General features: G+C 44.7%; 1 protein-coding gene and 1 long non-coding RNA gene across 6 annotated transcripts in view; one reads left to right on the forward strand and one right to left on the reverse strand.

Moving 5' to 3' along the window:
- Nucleotides 1-607: 607 nt before the first annotated feature.
- LOC136288769 (uncharacterized) lies at nucleotides 608-6,106 on the reverse strand. The gene is made up of 4 exons (XR_010720573.1): nucleotides 5,216-6,106; nucleotides 4,297-4,393; nucleotides 2,158-2,329; nucleotides 608-1,822 (listed from the first exon to the last, which is right to left on the reverse strand). It is a non-coding gene; the product is annotated as an uncharacterized lncRNA (long non-coding RNA).
- Nucleotides 6,107-6,487: 381 nt separating this feature from the next.
- The window catches only part of AGGF1 (angiogenic factor with G-patch and FHA domains 1), a 49,664-nt gene continuing 42,712 nt past the window's right edge, over nucleotides 6,488-13,439 (forward strand). For 4 of the 5 annotated variants that reach the window (XR_010720472.1, XM_066180762.1, XM_066180764.1 and 1 more), the window contains exons 1-5: nucleotides 6,488-6,681; nucleotides 7,668-7,764; nucleotides 8,234-8,439; nucleotides 9,948-10,094; nucleotides 12,322-12,495. Coding sequence is in view for 4 of the 5 variants with exons in the window: in XM_066180762.1 (XP_066036859.1) it covers nucleotides 6,499-6,681; nucleotides 7,668-7,764; nucleotides 8,234-8,439; nucleotides 9,948-10,094; nucleotides 12,322-12,495 (807 nt within the window). In the remaining variant the exon portion in view is untranslated. The remainder of the gene's footprint in view (nucleotides 6,682-7,667; nucleotides 7,765-8,233; nucleotides 8,440-9,947; nucleotides 10,095-12,321; nucleotides 12,496-13,439) is intronic. The other variant, XM_066180763.1, reaches the window with a different exon arrangement.

Below are 13,439 nucleotides of genomic sequence, written 5' to 3' on the forward strand. Positions count from 1 at the left end.
ATGAATAGTTACATGCACCTGCTCATGGCTATAAATGTCTACAGCAGTTTTGAGATCACTACTCCAGCTAGTTTTTACAGGTAATACACTTAGAGAATTTTTCATTAAACATGAGTCAGCTGAAGAAACCTGCCAGTTTAATTAACCTGGTGATGAGTTTTCTTCCTTTGCTTCCTATCTTCCCTCCCAAAACTCTCTCTTTTGCTTTTCTTTTAATGTTCCCCACAGTGACCCAGATGGTATTCTTGCATTTGCAAGAAAAATTCCTTTAAAGAGAGCTTTTTAATTGTCAGCAATTTGTTTGCTTCAAATTCACACCAGCACATCATCCAGCATTTCTGTGTTCCCTTTTAGTAAAGACTAAAACCAGAACTTAAAAATTATGCAACCTGTAGCAAGATGAGAGGAAGTGGGAATACTGCAACTTCCACAAATCTGTGTAATAATTAATACCATAAGTATTTATAGTATTATTAGTAGCAATTACTAATGTTTAAGAATTGCTGATCAAACAGCTGTAAAATTGGCATGCTCTTACTGTATGATCAGCCATGGAGAGGTAGGCACACTTTCTGCCCTGCTATCACGATTAAAAAACCCACACAGGCAGTTTTCTTGATCTAAGTCAACTGCTTTTTATTGACCTGCGTGACTGTTTCTCTTCCTGTAACAAGCACTGTCATCTTTGATTCTGAGGCATGCTACAGGCAGAGAAAAGCCCTGTAGGCAGTGTGCAGGCAAACCACACACTTCTTTGTCTTTGCCTGGCCATTGTCAGCCTAAGATTTGCCAGAGCCCAGGGTGAAGAGAAAAAGAAAGGTCAGCAGTACTGGCACAGAAGTGCAGATGGACTGGATGAATTGGGTTTGCACATGGGTGCTTGGAAAGAGCACAGTGGGAAGGCATGCTCCTTGACAGGCATTGGATACCACAACACCACACCCCAGAGAAAATTAAGAGCGCTCTCTCCTGCTGCTGCACTGACAAAGGGGCATGCATGACACAGGCTAACAAGTATGCCAGTGGGATCCTTCTGCCATTGTTATGTAGCATTGCAGAGATGATAACCTGCAACTATTTTGGAATCATTAGCACCAGATGTTGTTTTCTCTGGGATCTTCAGCCTGAGCCTCATATATTGAACTCTGTTCCCTTCGGAGACCAGCTTTCTTTTACCACTTTGACTCTTACCTGCATTATTCTATTTCTGCCTTTGCAACTGAGCGAAGTTGTCAAAGTTTATTTATAATCACTTATCAAATCTGCCAGATATTTGGAAGCTTATGCCACTGAAAAAGAATGTGTTGAATAGGCTCTGTGGAACGTGTAAGCAAAGTTAGCACCAAAGCCAAAGAGTTTAGGATGATGCTGTCCTTGTGACCTGTCCCTGCTGGCAGGTGGATGGTGACTCACACATGCTCTGAATGTGCATGTGCTGTTTGAGACAAGCTCCTCAGGGGGCAATGATAAAATGCATGCAGTGTTATCTCTTGCACAGCAAGAAAGGCACATCCATATTTATTCCCCTGCATTAATAGCAAGTTCAGAAAAGAACCTTGCCACTTTGGAGCAGCTCAAGTGTCTGTGCAAGGTGTCTGCTCACTCCACTGCACTAAGGATACAGGCATCTTCCAGCAGCAGAGACTCCTAAGGAGAAGGGTAGAAAGAGCCGTCCCTTAGAAGCAGGCGATTCACTCCCTCTGGGGTACGAATTCCCATAGACACAACAGGCAAGTCTTGCTTCTTTACTCTGCTGGCAGCCCTTGGATCAGATCATGTCAAGGAATAGCCACAAGCCAATTTCAGTGACTGTCTCCAGCAGCTAGTGGGAGGGAGGAAATTAGGTTAGCAATCCATTTGGCCTAGTTAGGCAATTTTCAATACTGTGTTTCAGAGCATTAAAACAAACAAACAAACCAAAACCACAAAACAAACCAACACCCACCCCCCCACACAAAAAAAAAGCAACCCCAAAGAAAAAAACACACCAACAAAACCACAAAACCCACCAAACCCAATCCTTAAATGCCATCTAGTGGTGAAATCTATTTTCTTTCAACATTCCTGCTTCACAGGGAAACACAAGTGGAAAAGCACCACTGCATGAAATCATGGCTAGACCTGTTTGGATTTTCTAAGTTTACTTCACATCCTTACCCTTGAACGTCTCAAGGTCAGAAGTTCCAGGAATACTGGAAATATATTCATAGAGTTCAAGCTCTGCAAGGCTGTGTGCTGTGATGTCTCATTTTCAAATAGCTCAATTTGGGAGCAGTATCCCCAGCTGCAAACTGGGGACCCTATCCTTGCAGTATGACAATGGGTAGGTCTATGTGGGAAGTAGAAAAAGAAAAAAAAATCTTATTAGCAGTGCAGATGAAGGCTTAGAGTTAAAAAGATAAAAAAATGAGGACATGGAATAATAAGACTGTATTTTTGTGCTGTGTAGAGTTAGGCCTTAGTAAGTAGAAAAATATGTTAAGCAAGATAATAGAAAAGTTTAATAATGAGGCTCTGTGCTCTGTTTATAGAAGAGTATAAAAAGTTCCCGAATAGCAAGAAATATGAAACAAGCACCTATTGTTAGATAAAAGGTACACGTGTAGTTTTAATGATTGGTTTATGCCAATGCTTGTAAGCTCTAAACAATTTGCTATTGGTTAGAAAACTTTCAAAAGGCCTTGTAACACAGAGAATTCTGGCTGCTGTTGGCAAGACGTGAGCTGTTGTCATCTTTCGTGTCTCACCCTGTACTGAGGCTGACGTTGCAATGAAGCTCAAAGAACATCTCCCAGCAGTCCCGTCCCATTATTTAGAAATTAGATCCAACAGGCCTGCTACGTGCAGCTGGTGTGAACCCAGAAGCCTTAAGATGCTGTGAAGGGAAGCAGCCACGCGTGGTGCAGGCCCAAAAGGAATCTTACATGCAGAAACTCTAAAGCCTAATACTGGCTATGCTTATGCTAAAGTCCTAAAACTGGTTTCAAAGCTGCTGCAGCAAGATTGTACAAGTAGCTCACTGCTTCTATTTGAAATCTCTGCGTCACAAAACAAGCTGTCAACTGGCTGAAACAGTCTCCATAGCATGAACTCCAGCTCAAATTACTGCCCTTTTGCTGGTACCTGCAGCCTTTCACAAGCACTTCCTGGTCCTGCTTGACAAAACCGCTGTGCCACAACATCCTCACCACCTATCAGAACAGAGGTCAATGACCAGTTGTCTTCTGTTTGGATACACAGCGTTCTGGGGCTGCTTTTCTGCAGAAATACTCCTCATGTCTCTGAGAAGATGCTGCTGGGACCCTTGATCAGCAATCAGCTGGGACCCCAGGCCACAAAAACTGAGAAAAACTGAGAAAAACTGAGAAAAACTGAGAAAAACTGAGAAAAACTGAGCCAGTGATCTGCACAAGCTCTAAGGAACTGCAAGAAGTTCTCTGGCATGACACATTCTGCTCTCCTGTAGTTTTGACTCCATATTACAGGAAAGGAGCACTTAATCCACATAGAGGCAATGTGCCTACTTCAAAGCAGCACCATGGCACAAGGTAGACAATGTGACCCCAGAGGAAATACCAGACAACTTGTTCTCTGAGAAGTGCCATTTTAGACAATGTTCTCACCTTGAAAAACCTTAGGACCACACCAGAGAGCTCAGATCAAGTTTGGAAGCACCTATTTTTCAAGTAATGTACATCCGTATGGAAAGGAGAGTGCTGACAAGGAAGAAAATCCCTGTATTCCTCACTGAAAAAATCTGCAGCTTGATCTACTTCAACTGGTTTTCTCTTCCATTTCCCTGTAGCTGACTTCTCTTTAAGATATATGTGTAGGTTGTGATGTGTGCAGTAGTGCTACTATTACTTTGAACAGGATGTTAGGGTGCTGAACTTCGCATTTCTTGCTGCCTCATCAAATGTGACATGCTGAAAGGACCATTAAGTTCCAGGAAGATTTTTGAGGATTTTGCTGTGAAAATCCATATCTCAAGGTATGCTATCACCACCTGAAGAACTTTTTCAGAATCTCCATGTCATTGCAAGGCTCAAAACATGTATCTGCTAAGCCCATAGCCACCACTACCTAAGAAACTTCAAACCAGAAAAGAGCAGCCAGAGATTTACCCCAAAACCTGAAGTGCAGTGGGACTGTAACCCACAGGGAAAAAGGGAAGACAAGACACAAGAATACAAGACTATGAGCACCAAGCCTACAAACCTCAAGGAATTTGGAATCACTATGTTTAAGCTCATTTTTACAATAGAAAGCACACATAACCATATTCATACTCATTACCATCTCAGAGGTGGGACAGTGCCTTGATGATATGATGATAGTAACGATGGCTTCATGCACTTGCTGACCTGTTTGCACTCCCCTCAGAAGGAGAAACCTGCAAAAAGGAATAGATGAGGACCACATTCTCAACAGGGGTAGGGGAATGGGGAAACAGAGCAATCCTGGAGCCACGCAAGTGGGGCTGGCCCATGTTCCTGCAGCTCTTGTTCCTGCATGGCCCTGGAACAGGGAAAGAATAGGCAGCAATAACTCTGTGTCTTCACCCTTCCTTCACCTCCAGGCCCTCTCTGACAAAGTTGGGCTCCTGAATTTTGCTTGTGCAGGCAGCATGCACTGTGGCATTTTCTTTCATGCAGGTCTGGGCTTGTGATAGCTTTTTGGTGAGGAAACCTTCTGGAGATAATTCCCTTGGCCAGGCACTCTGTGCCTACAAGACACTTCATCTTTATTCCACAGTTCTCTGTCCTTCGGTGGCAAATGCCCCTGTGACCAAAGTCCTCACCTCCTTTTACACAAGGTGCAGGAGCTAACCATATAACACAGGGCAGTGAATGAAATCTGCTCTTTCAGGTAATATCTCCCTCCAGCTCAGGCCCTTTTTTACTTACACACACTAAGTGAAACCACCCTGATGCAAACAAAAGCCATTCCCTAAGATAAAACACTTCTTGATAGACACATATATGCTAATTCTCAGCTGATGAGACGTACCTTTTCAATACAACATTACAGAGAAGAAAAACTGAGGTCTGAAACTCTTGTTATTTTATTATCTCTTAGGACCACCAGTCCACAGCAGAGCTTTACATCCTTTTCCAAAATGCTTTAGAAAAGACAAAATATATCTACTTTCTTTCCTATTTGAGTTAGGATATGGACAGAAGTAATTTGCTTCTTGCCTGCTCATGTTGCCTACCTTGTAGAGATCAGGCATTTGATTCTGGTGGTCTCTGGTCAGAACAGTACTGAATGAACTGCATGTCTTTGCAGAGAACAGTCGCATCCCTGTTAAATTAGCACTGCCAAGTACCATGGTTCTCAAATTCAAATACATTACTTGAAGAAACCCGAAGTGTAAAGGTGGTGCATCATTCAGGACACACCTGAAAGCAGATGCAGATGTCCAGGTATGCAACACATTCACCACAGTCAGATTTAAAAGCTATTAGGCTATGACCTCCTAAGATATACTTCCCATTTCTGCAGCCAGGCACAATAGCAACAGAGGGTATCACAGTTTATTAAGAACTGAGAAACACTGCAGTCATCACAGAAAAAGCACACTACAAATAAGAAGCCTGTGAAGTTAAGTTTGGAAAATCATGATACTGAGATGGGGCTCAGGGGGGAAACCTTCTGTAGCTGCTTCTAGAAACCTCAGGAACAGAAATTTATACTGTGCTGCAGTACTGCAGTTCTCAGCACTGACTCTGTTTAAATGGCTCCAATTGCAATGACCTCCAGACACGGCAATTTCTAGCCAGGACACGGTGTGGCTTGCCACAGCGTTGACTGAGAAGTCTCAGGACGCTTTCCCCTCCTCACTCTAAAACAAACAAACAAACACAAAAAACCCCTCAAACCAAAGTGTGCCCTACTTTTGCATGAAAGTACACGCTAAAACTACTTTTTATTCTGTTATATGACGCAGCTGGAACCCTCAAGCCCACCACCACCACCAGCAAACTCCGCCAGCCACGACCAAGCATAGGCGATGGTGGAGGTCGCCGACAGACTTCAAGCGCGCCCGGCGCCGAGACCGCCCAGCCTTCGGGGGCCGCTGCTCATCCTTCAGCTTCTCCCCGACGCCGCCGTTGTACCGCGAGCGGCACCGCCAGCCCCAGCTCCAGGCACGGGCCCGTCCCCGGGGCCCGCCCCCGGGGCCCGCCGCCGCCGCCGCAGCCACCGCCGCCATGGAGCCCCGGCGCACGTACGCGCACCGCCGCGTGCGCCGCTTCCGGCTCCTCCCGCTCCGCTTCCGGGCCCCGCTCCGCGCGCTCCCGCTCCGCGGGACGGACCCTCGCGCGCGGCGCAGGACAGCTCTCGGTGCGGCGGCAGCGCGCGCCCCGCGCCGCTCCCTGCCCTCGCGCCCGGCGGGCGCCATGGCCGCGGCCGGGGCTGGCGGGCGGCGCCGCCGGGGCGCCGCGGGGCGGACGGAGGGCGGGCGCTGAGCGGCGACGTAGGGGCGGGCGGGCGGCCATGACTTCCCCGCCGGGCGCCGAGAGCCGGGCGGACCCGGCCGAGCAGGAGGAGGCGGCGGCGGCGCTGCGAGCGGAGCTGGGCGCGTGCCGCGCGCAGCTGAAGCGGGCGCGGTGGCGGCTGCGGCGCACCCAGCGCCTGCACCGCCGGGAGCGGGAGAGCGGCGAGGCGCTCCGGAGGCAGGTACGGCCCCCCACCCAGGGAACCGCGGCCTCCGGGCCGGGCGGCACGGAGCCCCCACGGCCGCCAGTCCCCGAGCGCTCGGCCCGCCCTCCGCTCGTCCCTTCCACCCGACGTGCCCGTTCCGCGGGGTCCCGCGGCCCCCGGAGCCCACCGGGCTCCCCCGGCCTGCCGGCGGCCAGAGCAGGTTTGAGGTCTCGGGTCAGGGCTTGGTGCTGGCAACGGTGACGCCTTCTCTACCACAGGGTTGGATTTGCAGTCAGGAGAAATTGCATGTGGCAGAGGGAAAGAAGTTTACTGAGCGAAGCGTGAGGTAAAGGAAGAGTGGCAGAACTCCTCTGTAAATGCTTGTGCAGAAGAGGGAAGTTTAGGGGAGCCTTCATCGCGGGGTACAGCTTCCTTGTGAGGGGAGGCAGACGGGCAGCACTGATCTCCTCTGTCAGAAACCGAGGGAACGGCCTGAAGCTCAGGCATCTCTGAAGTTCAGAGATCGGGCATGAGGGGAAGGTTCTTCACACAGTGGAAGGGGTTCTGAAGAGACGTGGTCACAGCACCGGGCCTGACAGAGCTCAAGGAGCATTTGGACCATGGTCTCAGGCACATGGTGTGATTCTTGGGGGTGTCCTTTCCAGAGCCCAGAGATGGACTCGCTGATCCTGGTGGGTTCTGTCTGTTTCAGAACATTCTGTGATTTGTAAATGCCACAGTTGTCACTACAGAACAGTGATCATTGCTTGAAATCCAACTTTACAGGGTGAGCATTTAGCAATAACCTCTGTTAAGCTTCACTGCTCCTTTGTGAGCAGAAATCATCTGTTTCTTTATGCCAACTGTTCAAGTACAAAATTGTCTGCTGCTGAACAAAATCACTTGGAACACTTGTGATGCTTTGTCTGAATTATGGAATGCAAAATAGGCTGACTCTTTTCTGAGGTGGCAGATTACTAAAATGCAGTATTGTGTTTCTAACATGCAATTTTTTCTTTCAGGTAGAAGAACTCACTAAAGAAATCCATAATAAGAAGGAGAAAGAAACATCTAGTGTAGAAGTGCAGACAGAGGACTCTGCTGCATGGTCACAAGCAGGTAGAGAGAGTGGTGACCGTTTAAATGACTGTTTAAAGAACAGTGTCTTAGTTTGAAGATGTTGTAATATAGAGTGCGTTTCAAGTCTGCATCCTTTCCTGAATTAAATTCAGTAACCTGACATTATCTTTCATACCATTTTGTATTTAATCAAGGTATTAATTCAGGATAAAATGTAGCAAGGACTAGCAGAATTCATGCCATTGTAATTTGTTACGTTTTAATCCCATGTTGCAAACATACAGGCTTTACCAATTTTTGAAGTGTATTCAAACAAGACATAATTTGTTCAGTTGAATTAGAATAAGTTCAAAGTAGACACACTACCTAAATTTTGATTTTCATTAGATTGCTTACTTGCATAAATTTCCAGTTTAAGATTTAGCGCCCTTAAACTGCATTTGTAAAGTACTGCCTTGCTGATTTATGCAACTTGAGCTTTTCTTTCTCTTCCCACTCCCCCCTGCAGATTATTACTACTATGAAAATTATTACAATCACACTGATACTCAAGACTGTGCATCTGAACTTCCAGTGCAACACAGTCATGAGACTGAAGGCACTGAGCATAATTCTGCAGAGGAATTGGAGAGAGGTGTTAATATTCCACTAAGGAAGGATCGCACCAACGCTATTGAAGATGGAGAAGAGGAAAAATTCATCCAGAATTCACAGGTTTTTAAACTGTCTGAAGTTTTATCAATTTTGAAATCAGTACTCTGTTAATATTCCATCTAAAAGATGTGCTTGCAGTCCTGACAGCTTTATACAAAATGATTTTTTTGTGATGGTCTAGTGCTGATAATATCCTTGTACTTCAAAATTAGTTATTTTTGTAGTATGTTCCAAGTGGAGCATCCTCTTAGATTTGTGTCTTGGAGTTTGAGAGTTTTTGTGAAAAGGCATATATACCCTATATAGCCTGGAAGCAGGATCATCTTTATCAGCAGAGTATGTTCAATATGTCCATGCTGATTTTCTTACATAGTACTTTTTATTTTTTGTTCCATCGACATAAGGAAGCAAGACGTAAGGAGAAGAACATTGGTGGCGGGGTTTATTTGTTTATTTTGTTGTGGGTTGGTTTTCTTCCCTGCTCTCCAGCCTTCTCTTAGGTCACTCAACTAACTGAGTTTGTGCCTTGGCATCTAGGAACTGATGTGGAACAGAGGTGAGAAATCTGTCTTAGGAATGTGTCTTGGTTTAGGAAGACAGGTATCTGCTAGGTAAAATTACAATCAGAGGCTCTTTGGCAAAGATTTGGGAAATAGGAATAGCAGTTCTTTACTAGTATGTAATACAAAGCAAACAAACACAAAAGAACTCCCCCCCCCCCCCCCCCCACTAAACAACTACAGCGTTAATGACAAACGACAACAGTACCAAGAACCTTGAGGGCTTTGTTTCACAAAACCCAGGGCAGTTTGGTTTCGGTGTCCCTGCAGGATCCTCAGAGCACCAAGCTGAAACAGTGGAAAAGTCCCGGGCTGGTAGCTGGGATGGCAGGGTGTCTCCGAAGGCAGGGGCAGGATGTCATGGCAGCGCAGGGGGTGCAGGGTCACGCTGCAGCAAGAGGAGCAGCGCCGAAGAAGCCGAAGGCGAGGCAGCTCCCCGCAGGTGGCCGAGAAAACTCCGGATTCAGGCTGACCCGGTGCTAGTAGATTTCCCAGGACTGGATCCCTTTGGCCACAGTGAAACTCCTCCAGCCAGCAACAGCCGTTCTCCGCTCGGCGTGCTTTGCGGCGGCCGAGATCCTCGAGGAGCGGCAGACACGCGTCTCCCCGAACGCCGGAAAAAGAAAAGCTCGCCAGCTCGCCGCTGCCTCAAGCTTTGTCTTTTACCTGCGTTATCTCCCCCTTCCACCTTTTGTCCACCTCTTTGTTTCGGTTAAGTACTCTCAAGTATCCAACACTTGGTCTCCTTGGTAACTTGTGGGGAAAAAATTCTTTAGAGAAAGAAGGAACAAACCTAACCCCCAACAGAATGCTCTGAAGGATGCTCCCTGTGTGTATTTTTGATGTGAGTCACTTTTGAGTAAAGCTGGGGAAAAATGAAATAGAGAGGCTGGAGTCTTGGTCTTGTTGGAAACAGTAAGAGTTTACCAGTAAACTGCAGCGAGATTTTTGCCTTTTGAAACAGTCCAAGTTCATAGAGCACTTACCTTTCTTACTTTCTGTTATCAGGAGACAGAAGAAACTTCAGTACCAGAAGGTTCTTTGGCTGAGAGCTTGAGAGCTGCTGCAGAGGCAGCTGTTTCACAAACTGGATTTATTTACGATGAAAATACAGGATTGTATTATGACCATAGCACTGGTTTCTACTACAATTCAGTAAGGATCATTTCCAAAATCCTTGAAATTTTTTGTCTCTCGCAAAAGTTTTGTTAGTAAAAGTTGATGCAAGCCAAGAACTAAGATCCAAGCTGATCTTATGTTTTGAAAAACAGGTTACTGGAGATGAATAGTGTTAAAAGCTTGTTAATTCATTTTTAATTATTTCAGTCAAATTAAAGATAGCAGGCTAAGATACAAATTTAGATTTTACTTCAGTTCTTTTTGATGTCTCCTAGATCTGTAATTATACAAATTTTATGCTATAAAGCTAATCTGTAACTCTTTCAAACCTAAAAGCTTGAGCTTAAAGATGTTTTGTTTAAAAAAAGACATTTCTGATGTAAGTCAGTTGCTTCTCCACAGTGAAAAGTGTTGAGAGAAAATACAGAAAATGTTTGTGCTTTTACTTGGATACTGTTACCAATTATTTTGATTCTACAGGAAAGAAAACCCTTCTTTTAGAAGTGTTAGAAGAAGATGAGATGATGGATCAGAATTTCTTAATGGTTACTTTTTGCAATACATTTTTATATGGCTTATGCAAAGGTTTTCTTTTTGTCCTGTGAGGTGTGTTTGTATATGTATACAGATCTGTGGATAGATTGAGAGCAGTGAGTTTGTTTGCAAACAAACTTATATTCAACTCAACTGTAAAAAATGCATGAGGTATCCAGCTGTTTGTTTTCAGGATGCTTCTGGACTTAATTTTTACAGTCTTAAAGGATACCACTGCTTTTGGCATAGTTTGTAGATTTAGTTGTACATAAATGTTTGTGGCTATAGATTACAGTTTATGGTAGAATTATCCAAAATAATAACTTTTCTTGGTACATAAGTGTTCTGAATGACAGGAAATGTTCTTGCACTGTGTTTATTGGCAAAGTTCTGATGATAGGGCTGGGGGCTGCAGAGGTAGAACCTCTCTGGGAGAAGGCCAGGGGCTGCCTGGGCATGGCTAGTTTCACTGCAAGGCACAGCACAGCCTTTAGAGAAGCTGGTGGTAACCCTCTAAAACCAGTGTAAGAAGGGGGTTGAGTATGAAAAATAACCCTGTGAACACCAGGGGCAGAGAAGAAGGAACAGGAGGAAGTTCTCCAAGCACCAGAGCAGGCAACTTCCAGCAATCCATAGAGCAGACCACGCTGAAGCTACTCATACTACAGTCCCTGGAGGATCCCACACAGAAGCAGCTCCTTATGATGCCTTTTTTGGCTACTTATAAACAGAGACCAGGCAAAATTAAGGGAATAAAAAGCAGTTATATTTATTGAAGGGCCTTCAGGTACATTTTGGGCAGACGAAGCCCCCCCCAGGGGCTGCACCCAAAATGGATGACGGGTCTTGGGTTTTCAAACTGCTATAAGTTTAGTCCATTTGCATTTTGAGGGTTGATCTTCCAATTACAGCTTCAGGTGATGAAGTTATTTACCCCAGGTTTGCTCCCCCCCCCCCCCCTCACTTTTGTGTACATTTCTCAGGGCCTGAGACAGTAATGTGCCCTTGATTCCCAGGCCTAAAGAGGAATTGTTTTGTCTGACCAAAATGGGAAAGCAGTAGCTAACACTCTATGTGGGCTTTAGAGTTATACACTAAAGATTTGCAGGGTTACAAATACATGAAAAATATAAAAGCTGAAATCCTAAGGCACCGCTTAGGGGACTGGCCTGTGGAGAGCCCATGCCAGAGCTCAGAGCATGTCTCTCTGGTCGGAGCTGTGGCCTGTGGAGGACCCATGCTTGAAGCAGTTCTTGGAGATCCATGCTGGCAGGGGAGAAGTACCAGCAGAGAGGAACTTCTCATGAACTGATCTCAGCCCCTCTACTCCTCATTTCCCTGCACCCTTTGGGTGGGGGAAGACGGAGAGGAGCTAGGAATGAAGTGGTACAGTTGAGCTTGTGGAAAAACGGGGACTGGGAGAGATGTTTTTAATTTGATCCTTATCATCCAGCTATATTTTAGCTATTTCCAAGTCAAATCTGGCTTGCCCATGATAGTGATTTCTGTGTCTTGACCCATGAGCTTTTCCTCTTATTTTCTTTCCCAGTCCTGTTTAAGGGCGAATTGGCAGAGTGGTTGGATGGGCATCTGGGAGGAATCCAGGATCAAGCCACCACAGTTCTTTCATTTTATCAAAATTCAAATGTGATTCTTTATTATTCATATATTTCTTTGAACAGTATATTTATTGAAGTGATGATAACATTATTCTTCATTTCCTGTAAAGGAAAACCAACTGTATTATGACCCAGCAACTGGAATTTATTACTACTGTGATGTGGAAAGTGGCCGATACCAGTTTCATTCACGAGTGGATCTGCAGTCTTACCAGGCCTCTGGTACTAAGCACACCAAGGATAAAAAGGGGAAAAAGAAGAGAAAAGAACTAGATGAGTATAAGGTAACTTCAGAACTCACAGAGAAAATGCAAAATCTTTGGGTTTTTGTCCATGATGCAGCTTACAGGCTGTGGGGCTGGTTTTACACAGTGAATGTATGCTTATTTTTTGAACTATTTAAACAAATTATATACAGCAGGTTGCTACCATGTAGTTACTGTTCAAATAACTTTCCCATTGAGTGATTTAGGATAAAACTTCTTTAGCTTGGATCCCCGCACTTTTTCAATATTTTTTTATTACTACCAAACTGTAAAGGAGTCTACAGCTGAGTGTCAGTGAAGTTTTTTGAACAGCAGGCACACTTAGAATGAATTCAATGTTGTGTGGGCTGGATTTACGTCAGAAATTCAGTGTTAGTGGCAATGTCTTGGGTTTGGGATTTTGGCTTGTGATTTGGTGTTGGTTTTTTGTTTTGCTGGGTTTTTTCAGATTCACATAATGAATCAAAAAAATGTAAATTTTGAAAATACATTCATGCATAATCCTATTTCTGTGACTGCATTCCAGAGCTTAGTCCATTGTCATTTTACGGTATCTCTGCTATCATTTGCGATTGGTGTTTTTGAAGTTCTATTTCTTTGCATATTATGCTCTCCTATTGATACTTGTCACTGTATTTTCATTGCCGTTAGTGTGTGGATAAGCTGTAGATGTTAATAAATGTCCATTGTAATTAATATGTATTTTAAATTACAAAACTTTTCTGAGTGCTAAGAAAGCATATCATGTGGTGTGCTGCCTTGAAAAACATCACTCACTCCTAAACACCAACAAGTACTAACACAGCTATTAAACCTCAGGGAATGTTTCCATTATGAACACTCTTACTGATGTTGAATTCTATTCTACCAGTTTGTTCTATTATTTTAAGGTAAAATTGAACATACTGATGTCTCTAGTTTGAGTTCTCCTTGCTTTGCATTTTTCAAGGCTCTTGCTTTAG

Source organism: Chamaea fasciata, unplaced genomic scaffold (assembly GCF_029207755.1).
Source record: "Chamaea fasciata isolate MVZ Bird 193981 ecotype frontalis unplaced genomic scaffold, bChaFas1.0.hap1 SCAF_4, whole genome shotgun sequence".
In the NCBI taxonomy this organism is placed as follows: Eukaryota; Metazoa; Chordata; class Aves; order Passeriformes; family Sylviidae; genus Chamaea; species Chamaea fasciata.